We start from the raw sequence: 22,356 nt of genomic DNA, 5'->3' as shown, positions 1-22,356 counted from the left end.
TTCAGATGAAAGGAAGCATACAAAGAAGGAAGTTTTACTCGCTACCTGTGAAGTGGAAAAAAGTGAAGTGGTTTTACATTTTGTCAGTCTTTACATTGTGAACACATCAGTACACAATGAACACGACGCCCTTCTGTGCAGTACACCGTTTCTGCATCACACATGTGAGGCCAGCACATCACATCAGTGCCTCAGGGAGTGGTGTGTGTGGACAGTATAGGCTACCATGGCCAAGGCACTTCAGATACAGAGGATAATGGAGGAGAGCAGTGTAGACTCACTCCCACCCACCTGTGGGGATTTGAACCAAGTCCTTTGGCTACAGATACAACACCTCAACCAAATATACAGAAGTACTGTACATTCTAGTGTTCTATTCTTTCACTGTTACTGTTTTTGTTCTATATTCGTAACTCTTTCATTTTTGAATGTCGAAAAAACATTAAGTAAACAGAAGCAACTTAGCCTAGTAAACCAGTGCCACCCGTTGGATGCGGAAATTTTTCGGCTGCGAGTGGTCTGGCCTCGCATCGTTTGAGTGGTCTGCCAGGCTTGCCAAGAATCTGGCAAACCAATCACAACGCAGAGATTTGTTTTGAATTTGTTTTGAATCAAAACGGTCTGGGAGTTTTGAGGGAGTGACGACGAAGCTCGCAACGTTGGGAAAGCACATCAACGAGAAAGATTGGTCAGAGCGCCGACCTATAGGCACAGGCACGGTTTGAAAGACAACGGGTTGTTCTCATCAACAATCTCCGGATATATCGTTCATTAGGGCCAGACTAAATTACACATCCAATCTCACATGTAGGCTGGTTTATCAGGCTGGAATCAACTAGCAGGCCATCCTCCTCCTGCATTATCTTTGGCTTAACTGCAAGCTCATGACTGCCCCAGATCCCTCAGGGAGCGGAGTGGTGTGTGTGGGGACAGGAGGCTACCATGGCCAAGGCACTTCAGATACAGAGGATAATGGAGGAGAGCAGTGTTGGCTCACTCCCACCCACCTGTGGGGATTTGAACCAAGTCCTTTGGCTACAGATACAACACCTCAACCAAATATAAAGTAGTATTGTGCATTCTAGTATTCTGTCTTCTTCTACTTCTTCTTCTACTGTCACTAATTTGTTCTATGTTTGTAACTCATTTGTTTTATTTTTGAATGTCGAAAAAACATCAAACAGTAAACTTAACTAGCACGCCATCCTTTCCCTGTATTAGCTGTAAGTCCATGGCTGCCCCAGATCCCTCAGGGAGCGGTGTGGTGTGTGTGGGGACAGCAGGCTACCATGGCCAAGGTACTTCAGATACAGAGGATAATGGAGGAGAGCAGTAGTGACTCATCTCCCACCCACCTGTCAATGCGGGAATTTGAACCGGATCAGCCAAAGTGCTGCAGATACAACAGCCTCATGATGCACACCTACCATTCCAACAGAGGAACGCTCTGATAGTTGTTGAAAAGACCTTACTACCATAGTACTACACTACTATGACATTACACACACTCATGCATTACGACTTGGTTATTGCCATTGTACAAAGTATAAAGTAGAAGTACTCTTACAGATATAATTACAACACTAGTATGATATTACAAAGTTGAAACCATATTATATCATACCACTATAATATAGTCTCACAGACATGACTATATTATAGTCATGTCTGTGAGACTATTTCTACTGTTATTTTATACAACTCTGTTCTGGTAACAAACAGTACATTTATAATAGGGGCCATGTCTTAACATCTTAACCAAAGACAGTGCATTTTACTCCTCTATTCTATTACGATTCTCCATCCTGATCCTGTCTCCTCTCTGGCTTAACAGCAAGCCCATGACTGCCCCAGATACTGGTCACAAAGGCCAACAGGCAGTCAAAATTAAATTAGACTGGAAAGTGACTTTACATGACAAACCCTTTGTCTTCTGCCTAAATGCCTTGATTCTTCCTGTGGTAGCCCCTTACCGGACACGGACGTTGTAATAGACACTGAAAAAACTTAACCTTTAAGAGTGTACCGTCACACCGGTGTGACAGGAATGTTCGGGCAGTGAAAGTTCTATAGAATTCTGGGCGTCATTCAATACAATATGGAATTGTAGATTCTTGCATAGAACACATTCTTTTTATAGAATGCTCAAAAACCCACACTCTTAAAGGTTAACTACCATAGCACTACACCACTATGACAGACTACGACTTGGTCATTTGCATTCTGGTAACAGCTCATTTATAACAGGGGTAGTGTCTTCAGGGGTAAAAATAATGTTAACACATTAATAATAATAATAATACTTTCGTTTTATATAGCGCCTTTCAAAACACCCAAGGACGCTTCACAGAGTGTTGTGTTGGGAAGTGTGAGTGTGTGTGCGCGTTTGTGAGCGTGTGTGTGAATGCATGTAAGTGAAAGTGCTTGTGGAACTAGCAGCCATAAGCCTCCAGGAAGAGATGCGTCTTAAGGTGTTGCTTAAACATGGCCAGTGAAGGGGCTGGCATTAAACTATTTGTGTTAATTGTGCAGTATGAGAATATCGTGAGTTGGTTTCACACTTTGCCTTTGTACAGTAGAAGAGTTTCTTGAAAATATTGAGAGTAAGACGTTCAGTGACATGGTAATTGTGTAACACCAGTGAGCCAGTCTACTGCAGTGTTTCCGAACCAGGGGCACGTTTGCCACTCAAGGTATGTGAGCCCATTGCTTGAATGGTACTTTGAAAAAAGGTACAAAAGGCATGGAGCACCACATTGGGATAGAAGAAGGGAGTTAGGATGGTGTGAAAAAGCTTAGAAGGTACGTGACACAAAAAAGATTGGGAAACACTGGTCTACTGTGAGAAGAAGATGAAGAAGAAGAAGAAGAAGAAGAAGAAGAAGAAGAAGAAGAAGAAGAAGAAGAAGAAGAAGAAGAAGAAGAAGCAGAAGAAGAGTACTGTACAATTCTTCCATTCCAGCTGAGGTTTCCTCCCTGCTTGAGATCATTAGTTGTTTCCCCAACCAAAACAAAAGCCATCTGCCAGTCTAGAGAGAAGTCTATTATTGTTTTTATACAGTGGTAACCCCGAGGCACCAGACCGGTTCAAATGTGGTGTGACTTGCTACTGTTTGGTTATACGCACACCAAAAACTGTGGTCTAGTCCTGCAGAGAGATTGGAAATGTGTGGAACCGGTGCCTAGGCCTATATCCGTGGCCATTTTTTTTAAGTGTTGGCCTGCAAATGTCAATCAGTTCATGTAACATTTAAAGAGTGTTGACACACAATATATGGTCAAAATCGGCCCTCCCTTTCAAAAGTTTGCGTGCAGATAAAAATCTGTGAAGGCACCGCCAGACGAACGCATGGTCAGATGGAGAACTGGAGAGAAAGATGCCTCCACAATCTACGGAAGGCAGAGACACAAAATATACATTGACTACAGTACAGATCTTCCAAGGTGTCAAGGATCATCGTGGAAAAATACTTCACAACAATTTAATTCCTGTAAAACTCTTTTGTCAAGTGATCCAACAAAAGAGTGTGTTTTCCAACAAAGAGTGATCCGTCATCTGAACCGGCAAGTTTCCAAAATTGTTTCATTTTGTCCTATGCTGGATAGACCCTATAAACAAGTTGTGGAGTGTCTGCATTCAAAGTCAAACTCACAAATGGGACTATGAGCAGTGAGGTGGACATGAGTTAACAGTGTCTTTCCTTCCAAAGGCATGAATAAGTCTATGGATTTCACACTGAGTTATGCACATATCTGACCAAATGTTGAACTCACATCATTTCATATGGCACCCTCTAATAATGAGAATATAAAATATAGTAATAATGGATAAAGTTCCTCACTTCTGAATCATTTAGCTGCCCTAAACGGTGTACCACTCAGCTATGGCACATGATATCAATCACAGCTGCCTGTCTGTCTGCCTGTCTCTCTCTCTCTCTCGCCTCTGTGTGTGTGCGTGTGTGTGTGTGCGTGTGTGTGTGTGTGTGTGTGTGTGCGTGTGTGTGTGTGTGTGTGTGTGTGTGCGTGTGTGTGTGTGCGTGTGTGTGTGTGTGTGTGTGGTCTGTCTGGTTTAATGTATGCTTGTGTGTGCTATCTGTTTAATGTGTGCAATTGTATGTATAACGTCTTATGTATTGTGTCGGTTACTATGCCGGCGACCCGGGTCATTTGCCAATCCTTCCCCGTCTCTCTCCCCACTCCTTTTCTGTCAACTCTCTAACTGTCCTGTCACAAATAAAGGTACAGACCCACCCCACCCCCCAAAAAAGTAAGTAATGTTTGTCTATTCTACTTTACTACCCTCTTGCTTTTTCAAAGGGTACCCATTTAATGTAAACGATGTAGCACTTTATCGGAATGAGTTAAGAGTTTAGTTTGCATTTGTTGTAACTCTTACCTAACACTCATCATTTGGTGTCTGTTGTCTTTTTAATTATTTCAAATCAGTAGGCCTATAGGCTATCATTTATAAATGATACATCACGTCTGTCTAGATGTCTGACTTTTCTCTTAATGTGTCCTGAACATCTCAACTTTGTGCCTGTCTGTCTCTGTGTCTCTTTCTCTACCTACTTCAACACACAATGTGTTGCAGATTATTTACTGATGAGATATAGCCAAAGGTATAACCAAAGTTTTAAGTAAGAGTTAACATCTGCAAGAACAAATGGTTCCTGGGGGGGGGATACTATAGGCCTAATGTGCAAGCATTTTGTGGTGCACTTTCAATGGTGATCAGTTCACCGCTTTCTCTCAGACCATATCTGCTCAGCACACTAACTCAAATAAAACATTAGATTAGATTATAATGCATGCTAAAAAATATACTGATAATCTGACTGGGTAGGCCCAGTAGTTAAAAGCACCTCTGTCTCTCCACCTCAGGTCGGTCCGGTAAGAATGCCAGCTATTCAGTGGACAGCTCAGCGTGGCAGTGGAATCTGAGGACAGCCTCTACGGCCGAATGCTGTGGGCTCTATATTGAATTAACCTCATAATGAACGCTCCCTGCTCGCCTGAAATAAAACGGACTGACGGTCGGGTCAGTGGCAGGGATGTAACGCGAAGAGGACACACACATGCAGCTGAAAAACCGGACATTGAAAAGATGTTACAAATAAACAGCTTGAAAGGCTAAATAAATATCACGACTAAACTGAAAGATAAAGTATGCTTGTGGTCATGTTCAAACCACAGACATTTGCTTTCTAAAAATAAATGGTCCACTTCCTGTGCATGGCGAGCTTATCAAACATTGAATTGAGTAAATTATCCACACGCGCTTGGCCACAGTTTCCATCTGAGCAGAGTCTATATCTGAGAAAATGAACCAAGTGCTTTGGAAGTGTAAGTTAATGCTGTTTGTGAGTTGCAGGAGGATACGCATAGACATAAACATAGCGACTTGTTTTGCTCAGGGATGATTTCATAGGGATTACACTGCATCCACTAATCAATCTGGCTATCCGCATTGGTAATTTCTCCGTGGCTCTCGGGACCACGCAAAAAAATCAATGGCAGGGTAATGCAATGGTCGTTTTGAAAGCTGGATTAGCCGATCACTGAAAGCAGACCACTGGCTCCTAAACTTTCACACGCTGTGTAGTGTGGCAGCCCTGTAAATATGTCGGGGTTTGGCCTAGATTCCTTCGCGTTTGTGATGGCAACAAACAGCACGTGTTTGGTGTGTGCCTGTTGTCTGAGGGGGGCTGCCTTTTGACATGGAACTGTCACTTAACTGGGGGAGGATCTGGCCGTTTCCTCACAGTAGGCCTACCACTTCACTTGACTCCAGCCAAGTCTCTGAATTAGAAACTGACTTGTCTGACCCCAGGGCTAAATATTGCACTACAGTAGATAAAGTTGGTTATTCACCTCTGATGTAGACATCGTCATCTGCCCTCATGAACCACTCGTATTTATCCAGGTAGTGGTCGTGCATGTATTTGAGCATCATGAAAGATTTCTTTTGGGGAGGGTACGAGTCGTCCACGCCAGCCAAAGACACCACGGGCACAGGACTTGGCAGCGGCACCGCTTCCGAGCCTTCGCTGGAGAAAAACTCCACCTTCCCTGGAATGGAATGGCTCCACGTCCTATACGCGGCCACTGCTCGTGAATCAAGGTATTTTTTGGCTGTCATGACACCCACGTAGAGGAAATGCTTGGGTCTGGCTATAGGTCCTCCTCCATCCCCGCTCCCATTCCCTGTCCGGTACACACTCTCCTCCTCCTCCTCGCTGCCCTCCTGGCTGGACAGGGGGCTCTCCGGCTCTTTGCGCCACGCATTGCTCGTTGCGGTGCTGCCGTGCACTTCGGGAACTTTGGCCACGTTCACCGAATTGCTGTAGTATGAACACACGGCCGACCGCCTCCTCTTCCCGCTTATCTCCATCATCCTCGGGACAATGAGCCAAGACGTAGCCATAAATCCAAGAAAGACCCCAACAATTACGCTCATCCAAAGTCTCCTTGACCTGAGCGCCATGGCAGAAACAGTTAGAGTAGGTTGCAGTTCTAGAAAGATCAAAGAATGCGCAATGCAAAGTTCCTTAGATGCGTATGAGGATATAGCCCATATAATGAGTCCCATACATGATTATCACACCAACCAAGTGCACTGCCAAATTGAGAAGCGATACCTGAGGGCAACAGCTTCTCTTTTCTCTGAATGCACGAGAAGCATCCCTGAAATACACCAGTTTAACGCAACATGAAGAGATTCATGAGCACATTGGCTCTGCATCCAAAACACATATCAACTTTTCTGGAGCGCCCGTTTGGCAAGAGCCCTCTTCAGTTGCAGTGTCCAGCGCGACGGAAGAAGTTGCACAGTTCGTATGAAAGGTAACACTGTAGCCAGCAGTCCTCATAACGGTCCGGGACACTCATAGTTCCTTTAGGAAATAGGCATTAGAAGATCCATGTATCATATCCAAGGACATAGCGACCGTCGGGGTGTTCTCCACTTCCCAGCTCGCAACGTTACAGTGATATAAGAACAGTTTCTGGACTTCATACCATTCAGAAGGTACAGCTAGCTTGCCATGAAGCTATTACATCCTCGACCGACTCGCCATTTTGTTTACAATTTGACGGCTGACTAAATAACTTTTCATCTGGCTAATCTCTCCTCTTCACTGCGTCCCCGCTGAGGCGAAAGACTGGCGGCGGTGTCACAACACATATTCACGGTGTCAGAAGTAACGGGAGAGGCGAAGGCTTCGTCTCGGTTGCAGGCTGAGGGCGGAGCGATGCATGCTGACTGTTCCTCTTCTCTTCCCATGCAGGCTGACGTCTTGAGGGAGAGCTGTGAGAGAGGCGAGCCTACATCACCACCACGGCTGCCTCGGTGAATAAGAAGTAGGAACCCCACAGAGGCTCCACCAGCAGCACATGTGAACCTGATTTGGAGCCGCCAATAATATTATAGGCGCGTGCCCTGGAATCCTTGAGTAGGCAAACTTTATTTTCACCTTGAAAGAACTGGAGCTGCGCGTAAGAGGTGCCCATGAACAGTGGAATTCAGTATAGGCTTAACAGACGGGTAAGAATATGCACATATTTACCCCTGTGGGAAAATTGACATGGGCCTTTTTGAATGTTCATAGCCTACTGGCAATGTAGGCCTAAAAAAGTGATTATATGGATAAAAACAAACAAATCACAAGACAGCTGTTTAGGCTACTGTCAACAGTCTGTTGTACTGAACAAAAGTTTTTTTTTCTTCATTTGCGAGTGAGCGACCAAGATTTTAGGTTTGTAAATGAGTCTGTTGCGTTACATTAGCCTGCCCCCTAGTGGTAGGCAGCAGGGCGTCTTACTGTAAAGCCTCATTTTTCATCACAGAGGGGGAGACTGCATTTACATAAATACCATGCATCACTCATATCTCAAAATGTTTTGGCAGTCAGGTTACCTGCGAGGCGCAATAAATATTGCCCTTTATAAGCCAGCTTGGGAGTTAGATGATTACCTCAAAAGTGAACATTCCCTGTGACACCTAGAAGAGAAAATATATTAAAGGGCATATCTCATATGTGAGCTGAAGGAAGAGGTCACTGCATCCAATAACGATCCGTGTCCACCCCCCCTTCACTGAGGCAAGCCTCTCCATGGCTCTCAATCCTGTCGTGATTTACAGCCCTGCAGCATTCAGTACACCAGTAGGCCTTCTCTTTGAAAATACCTCTAATCATGATGTTTTGTTCGGGATGTTTTTTTTTTTCAGGTTTGAACCCAAGATTCAAGAGGGTGCTTCTGTCTTTGCACTGAATGTAAGGTGTGTGGCAGTGGTGTAGTTTACTTTTTCGTGGTGGGTGTACTGTATATTTGATCATTTTTTGAAGTGGGTATACTGTATATGTGCTATTCTAATTAAAGGATCAATCAATTTTAAGTGGGTATACTGAAATCCCTGAAATGTTGAGGTAGCTGCGTATACCTGCGTATACCCACATAGACTACACCACTGGTGTGTGGCCCCCGATTTTGTCAGTTTTTGACAACACAAGACCATAATCTACAACTCGAGCATCTCTCTCCTTGAGCTTCTATCCCATATGAAGGGCAGACATCACACATGATGCACCAGGTCCAGGAGGTAGCCACACGCATGATCAATATTTGCTGAATTAATTGATTTGTCTCGTTGTGCATTCGTCTGCTTGTTTTCACCAGCCTGTCTGGGGGATTTACATCAGTGGTCTATACCTTTCTCATTAACGTTTTATAATTAAACCCCAAATTAGTTGTTGCCAGGTATCTAAATCATATGGCATTTCGAGGAGGCTATAGTATAGAGAGGGACAAATCTGGTCTTGATAACGTCAAGGCCCTAATTGTTTCCCCTATTTCAATTGGAGTTGGAGAGGAGGTTTGCTATAATCAATCATAGCTTTGTGGGCAATGCAGACAGAACGATGATTGCGGTGACAGAGCTCTCTGCGGTAAGTGCCCTGAAATGGCACATCCTTTGTGTTCGGAGACACAGACGTAGATATTAGGGCTGTAATGATATTGTATCGAACCGAGAAATCGTGATACACAGAGTCACGATACTGTATCGCGATACAAGGAGGCAGTATCGTGATATGCCCTTTCAAAGTTTTGTTACCCATCAGTCCAGAAAACAACCACATGATATGAAGTGATAGTGCTTCCAAGCTTCAAATCATCATGATTATTACATTTAAACTTTTTTTTGTTTTTAGCCTCTATTTTTTACCTACTGTATATGCTACCTATAAACTTTCATATTTTTTATTCATAATTTTATTTTATAATGTTGGCAAATGTGAAATCGTGGGGTGTATCGAATCGTAGGTTATAAATCTTGATGCAAACCAAATCGTGAGTTGAGTGTATCGTTACAGCCCAAGTAGATATAACACTTGTCAAGTCCCTCTGACATGGCCAGGGATTAATTATTTCGGGCAAGATAGTCTATGTACTTTCTCTGTACAATTGAAAGCAATTTATTAGAAGAGCTTCAAAGCAGGAGACATAATTTATCAAACCCTTTTTTCTTCTTCTTCTCTTTAGGTTTATTTTTGCAATTGATATGCAAGCCAGATTAATTCAATGGCTTCAAAAAGACTCAGGGCTGGTTGGTGGCCTACAGCATACAGAATATGCACATTTGAAATGTTATAGCTCTGACTGTATATTTGAATGCATGCTAGAAAAACTGATCTGAACATTATGGATGAGATGGATGGATGGATGGATGAATGGATGGATGGATGGGTGGATGGGTGGATTAGGTGTGAATGGATGCATAGATATAGCTGTAACAGGTGTCTGTGCAATCTCTGGACAGAATGAAAAAGGTGTGCAGGATATCTGCCATGATCACAGGGCAGCCGTGGCTTAGTGGTTAAGGAGATGGACTTTAGATAAGAGGGTTGCCAGTTCAAATCTCACCCTGTCTCTACCACACTCCATGGTTGATGTGCCCTTGAGCAAGGCACCTAACCCCAGAGGTGCATCTTGTCACCAGGCAAGGCAGGCAGCCGCTTGGGGCCCCCAGCACAGTAGATGGTGAAACACAGCTCAACTTCAAACTATAATAGCGGCAATTTGTATCAAATGTTTATTCTTTTGGGTTTTTGCTTGGGGCCCCCATTGACACTAGAATCGCCTGTGCCTAACCCTAGCCTAGTAAACTAGCCCCAGCGGCCAAATTTATTTTTGCCTGCGATTGGGTCTAGCCTAGATTGGGTCTAGATTGGGTCTGGCAGACCAATCACAATGCAGGAAACTTGAAAAACAATGGGTTGTTTCCATCAACAATCTTCCCATGTGTCATTCATCGGGGCCTGACTAAATTTCTCATTCAGTCGTCACATTTAGTCTGGTTTATCAGGTCAACCTAACCCCGTACTTGTCCAGGAAATGTAACCAATACCCTGTAAGTAACTATTAGTCCCTTTGGATAAATGCGTCAACTAAATGTAATGCAATGTAATGCAATAATATAGAAGCAGTAGTTGTGCTCAGAATAAGAAGAGATCTTAGAGCTGGAAGAACATCTATGTTGTGGAAGTTCAAGCATACATACCTCTTTATTTCAAACCTCATGATGACTTTTTCAACCGTGGATGTTACGAACATTGGCAGTGCCCGAAAAAAAGAAAAGTTGGATGTGGTGTAGGCTATCCATCTCTGGCCAATCCAACCTGATCGATCGACCAGTCGGCCAGCTCAAGTTCAAACTCTGCTATATGATATGTATTTGGAGGTAGTATTTTTCTTTGCTAGCTAAATTATTTTCCAAGACATTTCTGGTGCATTTGCAGTGATGATCCATTCCCGGTGGCATGACAGAAAGGGATCGCGCCACGGCGATAAAATGCTCCGCTCCGTGGCAAGCTTTTGACAGCCGTCCCATTTTTCACACGAAATGTTGAGAAGACCGGGGAATGGGAGTCAGAACGATAGAGAGAGAGGTACCGCAGTGAGGGAGAGAGAGAGGGAGAGGGAGAGGGAGAGAGATAGACAGAGACAGAGAGATAGAGGGGGGAAATAGAAAGCACTCACCCCACTCAGCCTTGAACTTCGGTTCACTCCAAAGTAATAAAGCTGCCTTCAGCCAGCCAGAGAGTCGGACCGTCGGCTTTACTGCTTTCTTCATCTCCTGCTCTCATCAGTGTTTCTGCTCTCATCATGCCCTGATGGCTCAATACTCCTCTCTGAGTCTGGTGCTTAGGCCCTTGAACATCTCTGCTGATGGCCTCGTACCCTCTCCCACTCTTGTATAAATGATGCAGGTATTGTGAATGAATACAATATGTGTTGTATCAAAAGTCCTGTTGAAGGCCATTGCAGGGCAAAACATGTTAGGAGGCAAGGATATTGTTTCGAAAAATAAGTAGGTGCGTGGACCCAAAAAAAAAAAGTAAAGTACAAAGTTGGAGCAGGTTCGCACACTAAACAAGACACTAAGGTCAAGCACAAGGAGTTCTTTTATTTTTGTCAGAGCAGGGTAGAGCAGACGTTTCAGGCTGTTGCCATCATCAGTGCTCTCTGTGCTCACATGTTGCCAATTTGAATGTGTTCTACAATGAACGAGCTCAGTTGGATTACAAGTTTTTTAATGAGGATGAAAAGTGTCATGGATATCTTCTAGAGTAGTGTTTCTCAACGGGGGTGGTAGAGCCCCCCAGGGGGCGTTGAGAAGGATACAGTTGAGATATCGAGGCCACGCCCTCCTATAGCACATTCAGGCCGACTGAGAACCGTGCTGGAGCCCGTTCCAGCACCTAATCGCGAACCGACCGTCGTGTTCATGCCACAGATATTTGAGTTCGCGAACCGGAAAATTGGTTCGCAATGCGAACCGCAAAATACTAGGTTTTTCTCTGCGAACCGTGACGACATCGTGGTCGTCATCATCCGGGTAGCACAGTCACGTGCGGAAAAAGCTCAGAGCCCGGTATGAACACTGGCGGTTCGCAGACAAACACTTTAGTGCCGAACGTAACTGGTGCGAGCACCGACACCGGCTCCGTTCTGGTCGGCCTGAAAGCCATACTAGTTACTCAGTCAGGCCAAGATCAATGTAAATATCGTTTCTGATCTCCGGAAAAATCGGGAACTCCACCCACTTTGTGGGGAACCAGTTAACTTTGAGCAGCTCCAGCGGCTCTAGAGGTGTGTTCAGGTCGAAGAAAATGTTTGGTTTAAACTTCGGCACAGTCTTTTCTGGCCCCGACCAGTAGCAAACCTAGGGAGGCGGGTCAACTATGGCATTTGGGAATTGTTATGCTCTTGGTTAGACCTAGTCTCGAAGAGATTTGAAAGTCTGAGATAACCAGGCTACAATTGAGACGGGGGCTGTGCTTATGTTTTATTGGGGGCATTAGTCCATTTAACTTTTTTAATAGTAGGGTGGGCGTTGGCAGGCTTGTGATGAGGTCAAGGGGACATTTGTTCAAAAAAGGTGTGAGAACCACTGGTTTAGAGCTTTAGACCTTAAAATTGTTTTAAATTCCAAACCTGTAGGAAGAATGTAGATGGGGCAGTACATAACTAATGTTCCCCTGCAATGTCTAATCCAGTGTTTCTCAAAGTGGGGCTTAAGCTCCCCTGGGGGGGCGCGGAGGCACCTCAGGGGGGGGGCGTGTGACATCTGATATTGGATTTTCCCCCCCCCCAAGTATATGATTTCCTGTCTCGCCAATAAGTCAATACGTTTAAAGCCCTCACCAACATTATATTATGAATTGCCATGAATTTGAATAGCATAGGAAATTAACACACATCTGCATTCGACTGCAGTCCCTCTTTGTTTAATCTCACAAGCCACCTTTCCTTTGATTCTGCGCGGCGGCGATAACAAATTCAGTCTGCGCGGGTACTGCTGTTGCTTGGGGGGCTGGGAAGCATTCAGACCCTCTGAAGGGGGGAATGATGGAAAAAGTTTGAGAACCACTGGCCTAATCCATGGCGGAATGTGCCCCTGGGCAAGACATCTAGCCATCTACTGAAATATGTAACTGTAATGTATTCTGGTTAAGAGCAAAATGTAATGTGATACCTATAACAGATGCATGTCTAAGTTAGCCCTAAGGCTAGCTCATCAAATACTGCAGCAACATAAATGTTTCAAATTGTACATGGTTCCTTATGAATAAAATAACTGACAAATCCCATTTGCAAGTCCATTATATATTGACAAAGGAGGAAGAGAGTGATACATTATCAACATATACCTATGTCAAGTGGTGGTTAACCCTTTTGTGATGTCATATGAGGACTGTAAAAGCAACCACCAGTGCAATGTGATACCATCCATACCAATGCTGCAACAAGCAACAGTTTTTGCCCATGTTAAAACTGTCAACAGCATAGTGGTCAATCGGTTGTTCATAATCAGGATTTCAGATGAGAAACTTTTCCCCCCTTGTAGGCCTAAGGGTTTTTATTGACAGGTCAGCATGAGATGGTGATAGGAAGTTAGGGGAAGAGAGAGGGGAGGACAGGTAGAGACGAAGGAGGATCTGGAAATGACCTCTGGCCAGAATCGAACATGGGTCCCCGGTGTAACAGTACGGTGTCCTAACTAGCTTATTGAAAACATGAATCTTCCCCCACAATAAAAAGACTTGAAATGCATTAGATTTGCTTGTATAGGAATTAAAGGTAGAGTATGTAGGATTGTGGTCAGAGTAAGCATTGCACATATGCTGCTCATTCCCAAGTTCGATCTCTCCATGAATATTTACTTAAAGGTACACTGTGCAAGAAATGGTCCAAAAAAGTACTGCAACTATGCTGCTCATTGAAACTGGGCTGCCTATTGCCAAATTTGATCTTTACAAGAAAGTTTACTAAAATAAAACTAGAAATAAACAAATATTTCCTAGTATGGTCCAAGTAGAGTCATTTTTGCAGCTAAAAATGGCTATTTTTGGAAATTCAAAATGGCGGACCATGGAGAAGATCCCCCTTTTCATGTATGAAAAGTGCAATTTTTCCAGTCATAATGAATACTTAGAATTTGATGGTGGTGGTAAGTATTCATGAAAAAGGTAACATTAGTGAATGGGCAGCATGAATTCTGGAAATAAACAACTAAAAATCTCACACAGTGTCCCTTTAAGTAATAAACTAATATACTGCTCTGAGCAAAGTACAAAGCTGAGCACAATGCATTATATTCTCTGCAGTAGTTCTGAGATGGCAATATAACATGCTTCTTCATACTGAAGTTGTGATTTGTTGTGTTATCCCCCCATCCTGACGACCAATCTGCATCCAGTGCCCAATTTTTGGCCATAGAAATCAATAGAATTGGGCGGGATTTAGTGCTTCCCGGCGGGTTTGCAGCATTTTTTGGGCTGGAAATCATCAGCCTCATCTGGCAACCCTGTCTGCATCCCTGGACAGAGTCATAGATCAGCTCCTCATGCCCATTGGCCTGTAGGAGCATGTCACCATGGTGATTCTGGTGCCAATTATGTTGGCACTAACATTGTCCGCATTCAATGGAGAAGGTGAACATGACAGTCTGTCAAACGCGCCACACAGCATTACCAAACAGAACCAAACAGTGTAGCAAGCAGGAAGCCTAACAAACTTCAGTCGGAACAATGACAGAGTGCAAAGAATAAATGACTTAAGATAAAATCCGCTTGTCACATGGAAGAGCAGGAAAGATTACAGGTTTTGAAAAAAAGAATATGTGAAAAGAAAAAGATTGGGGAGAAAACGAATTAGGTACAAAATGTGCTTAGGGAATAGCAACGACAAAGAAGATTATCCAAAGGAGAATTAGAGCAGGGGGCCCTAAATGAATACGGCAGGCGAGGTTGGTGATGGTGGTGGCAGGAGAGGGGATGGGTGGGTGGAGGCAGGGAAGCCGACAAGCGGGGACAAACGGGTCAGTTGTCCTGGGCCCAGGGAGATGGGGGCGCCCATAATTGGGTCCTCATTACATTGATTGTATTGGGTGGGGGGCCCTTTCAGAGGACTTTGTCCTGGGCCCAGCCAAAGTTTATTACGGCGGATGAAACATTGAACGTGTAGTAGGATGAAAACGGAGCCCTTATTGAACGAAGAGAAAAGAAAGAAAATGAAGGGGAAAAAAAATAGAAATAAAATCAGAAAATAAAGAAAAGAAATAGGGAAAAAGGGAAAGGCAATAGAATGTGGAGTGTAGATGAGCTGTAAGCTGGGAAAATGGAGAAATGTGAACACACAGACACAGGGTGAGTAAATGGCTGCAACGGGGGAAAAAAGTACAGAAAAAAATACAGAAAGTAGAAGAGGAGAGAAAAGAAAATGCAGACGAAGTCCTGAAAATAGAAGAGGAGAGAAACATAGAGATGAGCTACAAGGGGTGGACCAGGATGAGGAGTAAGTAGGATGAAAAGGGTGAAATGAAAAATAAAGAAAAAAGAGAGAAAGATGAAAAGGGGGAAATGAGAGGAAGGGATGAAGATTGCGTTCTTGTGGGTGTGCGTGGGGGGGTTAAGAGACAGAGCCACAGAAGACAATCACACAGCGCGCAATTACTCAGGTGAAGAGTTGGAGAAGGATCATTGGAAAATGTGTGTGTGTGTGTGTGTGCGTGCGTGCGTGCGCGTTCGTGCGCGCGCGTGTGTGTGCATCTGTACTATGACAGAGAGAGAGAGAGAGAAAGACAGGCAGGCAGACGGACAGACAGACAAAGGAAAAAGAGAAAGTGAAACAAACAGAGAGAATAGAGACGAGAGAGTATAGGCCAGAGGAAATGGGCAAATAAATAACCCGACCTGAGAATATAGAGCAAAGAAGAAGTTATATTACAGGAGAAAAACAGAGTCTGTGATAGCGTGGGACTGCATCTGAGGCAGAGTACTGCCGTAAGTACTGTCTGCAATTCTCTGCATCCCTTAAGAAGGATGATGCTCTTTGCTGGTTTGCATTGTAATGAAGTAAATGGGAGTTGGCTACTGTGTGTAGTAGGCACTTAGCAATGTAAGAAGCTATGTATAGTGTGCAATCTTATTCTTAGTTCTAATATTATCAGATTTAAAGCACAATTGGCCTTTGTTATTGTTGTAGAGTAGGGTAGAGTTACTTAATTGATCCCCGGGAGGCTAATTGAGGAAGACTAATTGAAGTCGAACGCATCCCAACCTAAGAAGGTTGGGTGCAACAGTTCAAAGATCCATGCACAGCTTCTAGGTGTGGGTAAACGCAGGAGTGTTCAATACTTCAAAAGAGAGACGTTTACTGCACACTTATTAGACATTTGCTCGTTTATTCAGAGCGAATAAACCTCTGTGCTAAGAAGGTTGGGTGTTACACACTGACTTGTATATAGTGTATCATTGGTGTTGCATTATCTGTAGTACCCAAGCTGTGGATTTCGAAAGGTTGGATAGATAAATCAGATTCAGCACAGTCTAGACTTGACCAAAGAACACCTCACCAGAGGGGGATAAATTGGAAAGAGAAAAGCTATTCTCTTATTTTGTCTCTGTTTTGGTGGTTGTCTGACTCTCTGCCTGCCTCTGTCTACTCTGTACTAACTATCTTCTTTTAATAAGAAATCGCCCAAGGATTTCAAAGAACAATCAACTTGTCTGCCACATATTGGAATCCAGAACAAAAGAAAGTAAACAACATCAACTCCCAAGGGATTACAGATATACCCAATTAAGTACTATCCTACTGCTGCAGATTATTTAAAAAAATATTTATCAATCTTTATTACAAAGGACGACAATTGGCACAGTGATGACAACAATGACACACAAAGACAGAAATAAGAGGCATAATACTTTGCAGATCTTTCTCCTCATTAGCTCCGCCTGTTTCTTCCTTAACAGGCAGTCATAGCCCGGCGTGTAAAGCTCCTCCAGCCAAAAGTTGAGCTCTTCTGGGTCTTCCTATAACACAGAGAAATTAATTAGTGTTGCTGATGCTCACCCTGGGCAAGGCAATTGCCTAATGAACTTAAAAATGGCAGAAGCTGTTTATCTGAACAGCTTGACGGAGTGGCAGTCAAAACATTGAATTAAAAAAAAACACACCTTAAGTTGGAGGTCAGAGTTCAAATGGGCACACAGCCAACGCTGTTGGATCATTTTTTATTTATTTGATGTTTGTTTTGAAGCCTAAAGCGGCTCCCCTTGTGAAATTAATGCTCCTTTGAGTTAAAAGCAAGGAAGCGATGCCTGATATTTTCATTTCATCATCGCGTATATACCAGCTCTTCATCAGTCCAAAAAATGTGTGAAGTCAGCAAATGCTCAGACGTTTACCTCAAGGGAGATGGCTAGTTCAATATGAAATCTTCTCTGTGAAGCGGAGCGGGACGCTTTTCACTCCGTTACTTTTATAATTAAGGCTGCGTAATCATTTGCATCAAATTAAAGGGTGAAGTCAGGGTTTTTTTTTACCCTTCTCCTTCTTCTAGGCCCTATACTTTGACTGCTGGCTTCTTGCAGTTGTTTTGGGATACGGTGGCACTTTGGTATTCTAATCTGATCTCAGATGGCTGATGTTACAGACGATGTATCTTCTGCTGGGAGTCAAATGACACACCAGGCATGGTATCACCGCTATCAGTTAGCGCTAAAGGTTGTGTGGAGTCACCGTTCAGTGGCGTTTTGTCTGTGCTTGAACTAAAGGTGAAGATATATACTTTTAATTTGGATCCACTGGACCATAGACAGACAGAGAAATGTGGCGCAGGCTGCATTGCCCTTAAAGGGAATTTAATGTTATTAAGTCCAAACCACAAAGGGATTAATGTTAATATAAAAGTTGCTATAAGGTCCGATTAAATTCTCTAATCCATGTATTTTGTATGGTATGTAGGCCTATATATCATATATTGCATTAACATGGGAAACCCAGCATACTACTCAACAGCCATATTGTTACCACTGTGAACCATTTTTTTCATCTGCCCAGGGACTTCAGATGGAAACTAGCTCCTAAAATATAATCTGGTGCAGGTCATCTTTTTACTTTTGTAATTAATGTTCGGTACTTTGCACATGGTCCCTGTCAACATAAACCAAATAAACTTAACTAAGCCCAGCATACTACATCTCAGCTGCTGTATTATTACCCCATACTGCATACCCCCCCCCCCCCTTGGGCCCGGGACAACTGACCTGCTTGTGCCCCCCGTGTCAGCGGGCCTGCATGCAATACTGACCTTCAAATAGTCTCCCAGGTTACAGTGCGCTGCGTGTTTGTCATAATCTGTCACGGTCCAGGAGGGCTTTATCCGCGGGTGGTCTGGGACATCGATGACCATGTCGGAGTACAAAGGGTTGGTCTTGATCTTTGGCGTCATGGTCACTGGCGTGACGTGCTTTCGAAGGACCGAGTCGACAAACACGGGGCTCCCCTGAGGCGACGGCGTCTTCACACTCAAGTTTCTCCGTGCCCTCTGAGAAAAAAAGAAAACACAAAACACAAGCAAAGCAAAATAAAGCCATTATGGTGAAAGACTACTCATAAGACCTCAGTCATGGAGGAGGATGGGGGAGAGCACTGGTTAATTACTCCCCGCACCAACCTGGCAGGTCGGGAATTGAACTGGCAATCTTTGGGATACAAGCCTGACACCTTAATCGCTTATCCGTGACTGCCAAATTTGTTCTGTTCATAAATATTTACAAAGTAATACATTTACAATTACTGCTCTGACCAAGGTAGCCTACAGTAAGCTTTGAAACCCAAGATGTCTATGAATTCTGTAAAATTTCTAAGTCATCATGCTTAGAAATTGGTATCATCTTTCTTATGAAACTCTACCACCACCATTTTTGAACAGCAGGCCTGTAGCCAGGGGGGGTTCGAGGGGTTCGTTCGAACCCCCCCTCCCGTCTCCCACCCCCACTCGAACCCCCCAACACTGGGCCAACAATGAAAATAATTGTCAGATAGCAGTAATTTGAAGCATTTCGTGTCCATTTATGTTAAGAATGGGGAGCAACAGACAAACAATTAAGGACAGCAACAGACTCACAGCAAACTCATAATGAATAAAATATGTCTAAATTAAAATATTTGAAGTATGCTCGTGTATTTGGGGACATTGGATTAGGGAGCCAAATGAAGTCCACTTTCGGGGGAAAAAGATCCCCCCTACCACAAGGCTGACTACGGGCCTGAACAGGTAGCATAAACTCTGGAAATAAACTGCTACAAGAAGCGGGGTGAATTCAGGTAAATTGGGCCACTTTTTTCCTGTATTCATCCCATATTCTACCTGTAGCTCCATAATGCATGCCATACCTCCAGTCACACACTGTAATAGTAATTGAAAAGTTAACTTCCATAGTACTACACTACTATTACATCAGAGGGCCTTTAGTAATACACTATGACTTGGTCATTGCCATTCTGGCATCAGCAAATTTATAATGACGTGCCTTAACGGGTTAAGTAAACGTGCTACAATGGAAAGGCTAATTGTCTCATCAAATGTGTGTTTTGGCTAGAGAGGCTTGTGCATCCATTCTCTTACCAAGTGGAGTAATTATGCTGAGTGCTTAAAAACAAATAAATAAAGACAAAATATTTGAGAGCGAGAGAGACAGAGAGAGAGAGAGGGGGGAGAGGGAGAGAGAGAGAGAGAGAGAGAGAGAGAGAGAGAGAGAGAAAGAGAGAGAGAGAAATGGAGAGAAAGAGAGAGAGTAAGCTGTTTATCTCAATATCTGGGACTATGAGTCATTGTGTGAGAGTGACTCACTGTTTACCATCACAGGCCTTATTTACACTTTATTTACTTTATTCCGACTTCATACAAGCTAATGCTGTTTACGGCCCAGAAGAAAGGAACACAGTTATTAAACTGAGGAAAACACAACGCCGCCCGCGCTATGATGATGAAAGCTTCGGCGACCAAAGCGTAATTCAACAGTATCGCAGTAAAGCAAAGGAATTAAAAGAAAATAGGGGACAATAAACAGGCATTATATATACAGCCGTATACTGTAGTTTCATTATTGTTATTGTTCATTATTGCATTATTATTTGTCATCCTTTTCTTCATCGCTATTTTTCTCCCGCTGCTCTGCCCATGGTCCTGTACAGGCTCACAGACTGCCTGACCTGCAACAAAGATACAACCAACTCTGCAATAAACACTTCTTGTAGGCCTACCTGCAATTCACTTTTATTGATGTATTAGTTTGATTTAGGCAAAGACTTCCTCTGATCACATCACACAGAAGGTCATAGCACCAAATAGACAATGATTGTAGTTCTCCCATTCCAGGCATACACTCCGTGCTCCTCTGTGGATGTTCCCTTGTGAAACTCTGGGGAACCCTGACTCATCGAAAACTATGATGAGTGCCCTGCTGCACCTACAAGACCTCAACAACCCATGGCACCATTGACCCCGGGACCTGACCAGGGGTTCAATTGGTATTTGTTATGTGGGGTGGCTGGTGGGGTGTGGTCCAGGGCTGGGCTGAGGGAGAAATAGGGCCCAGGCACATAAGGCTGAAAGGGGCCCCTCATAATTAGCAAAGCAGATTTGACTCACCGGTGGGCCCGCGTAGTACGAAATGATGGCGAGGGGAGTACGGAAATGTTATTATTCTTCTACGGTCAGTATTGGAAGCATCAGGGAAGCATGCAGTGACACTTCCGCGAGGGTCGGAGGTCATAGGACAGCGTGAATGTTTGTCAGCTGTCCTTAATTACCCCCAGCAATTACTGCTGACCAACAGCTGCCGTTAATTTGGCCACAAATTATCCATCATGGTGTCGCCCCCACTGACCATGCGCAAGGGAGTACGGAAATTGTATCCATCTGACCAATGACCATGCGCAAGGGAGTTAATTTTCCATCCACTCGTGTCCTCAGGCAACGCCCCCGTACTACACCGTGGCCAATGCATTTCCCCCCGAGAGATTGTTCTTCTGTTGAGTTTCTTTGGTCTTGTCTGCCTACCTCAGATTAGACCAGGGATGTCGCTGGACCGGGGGGCAAATCTGGCCCACGGGGTGATTTTATTTGGCCTGCCAGATCATTTCAAATGTATATTACAGTTGGTGCACACATGCGGTACACACACACATATGATGAAATTTGGTGTGTCACAGGAATACTGTATGAGTGGTCCCAGGACAGTGTAAAATCTCCCACTCATTTATGACAGAGTATTTGAACTGAACTGATCTGTGAGTGTTTGTGAAATTTGCCTTCCAGTATAAAGTGCACAATTTTAGTCCATTTTTATGTAATAAATATTGTGTTTGACCTGCGATTTCGTCCCAGATTTTGATTTTGGCCCACTGTTTCTCAGTTTGACACCCCTGAACTAGATTGTGTGCCACTGCTATTGCCTTACTCAGAAAACACTCCTCAGTACAGATTAATGGTCTTTTCTACCTCAGAATAGACTGTTGTGCCACTGCTTCTGCCTATACAGTAACTCAGAGGAGATTCAGTAAATGAGTGTAAGGTAGTTAATAGTGTTGAAACATAGAGTTTTAAGACTAAAAATTAAGCTTCTGCTGAGAGTACCTCCGAGTAGACTCTGTTGTGCCACTGCTTGTGCCCGTTGAGCGCGGCGTTGATCTGGAACATGCCGTGGCTGGCGGGCAGCATGCCCACGTCCAGCTGCAGGAACTTCTGCGGGTGGTTGTTGTTGGGCAGAGCGGAGATGTCCATGTTGCCATGGCTTTTTCTGGACACGGTCGAGACTTCCATGACGGTGCGCTCCTGTAGGTGCAGTAAGGCTGGCTTGGCACTCCACTCACCTGGTCACGGCACTAATGCTGCCACCTGTCCCGCTTTCCCCCCGGCTGTCCCGTTTTTTAATGGTCTGTTCCAGGGGGAAAATGCATCTTCCCTGGACACTGGATGAAGCACGCCATTGCTTACAAGCACAAAGGTTGATAGAGTTGGAAATATCCAGTTGTTGTTGTTAGAAAGAAGTGGCAACTCTACTCTGCACTGCCGCACTGCATCTGTGATCTCCTGCAACTGAGTGAAGAGGCTGACGGAGTGAGTCAGGGACTCACGTCAGTGTGTGTGTGTGTGTGTGTGTGTGTGTGTGTGTGTGTGTGTGTGTGTGTGTGTGTGTGTGTGTGTGTGTGTGTGTGTGTGTGTGTGTGTGTGTGTGTGTGTGTGTGTGTGTGTGTGTGTGTGTGTGTGTGTTTGCTTGTGGGGTGAAGTAATAGTGATGATGGTGATCTGTGTGTGTCTGTGTGTGTGTGTGTGTGTGTGTGTGTGTGTGTGTGTGTGTGTGTGTGTGTGTGTGTGTGTGTGTGTGTGTGTGTGTGTGTGTGTGTGTGTGTGTGTGTGTGTGTGTGTGTGTGTGTGTGTGACAGAGAGAGCGTGCTCGTGCGCGCGCATGTTTGTGTGTGTGTGACTCAGCCGTA

At 44.1% G+C, this 22,356-nt stretch overlaps 2 protein-coding genes across 2 annotated transcripts in view; both read right to left on the bottom strand.

The window, feature by feature from the left end:
- Positions 1 to 7,275, bottom strand: part of chsy3 (chondroitin sulfate synthase 3) — a 251,207-nt gene extending 243,932 nt beyond the window's left edge. Inside the window, exon 1 of the mRNA XM_063211339.1 lies at positions 5,878 to 7,275. Coding sequence (XP_063067409.1) covers positions 5,878 to 6,595 — 718 coding nt within the window. The 5' untranslated portion in view covers positions 6,596 to 7,275. The remainder of the gene's footprint in view (positions 1 to 5,877) is intronic.
- A 9,419-nt stretch (positions 7,276 to 16,694) lies between these two features.
- On the bottom strand, positions 16,695 to 21,643 carry LOC134458975 (major intrinsically disordered NOTCH2-binding receptor 1-like). Its single transcript, XM_063211338.1, has 3 exons — positions 21,497 to 21,643; positions 18,164 to 18,400; positions 16,695 to 16,883 (listed from the first exon to the last, which is right to left on the bottom strand). The coding sequence occupies exons 1-3, from the start codon at positions 21,641 to 21,643 to the stop codon at positions 16,695 to 16,697; spliced, it is 573 nt and encodes a 190-aa protein (XP_063067408.1).
- Positions 21,644 to 22,356: the final 713 nt, after the last annotated feature.

The sequence above is a fragment of the Engraulis encrasicolus genome, chromosome 11, assembly GCF_034702125.1.
Source record: "Engraulis encrasicolus isolate BLACKSEA-1 chromosome 11, IST_EnEncr_1.0, whole genome shotgun sequence".
Lineage (NCBI taxonomy): Eukaryota > Metazoa > Chordata > Actinopteri > Clupeiformes > Engraulidae > Engraulis > Engraulis encrasicolus.
This window is presented reverse-complemented; position numbering and strand designations above follow the sequence as displayed.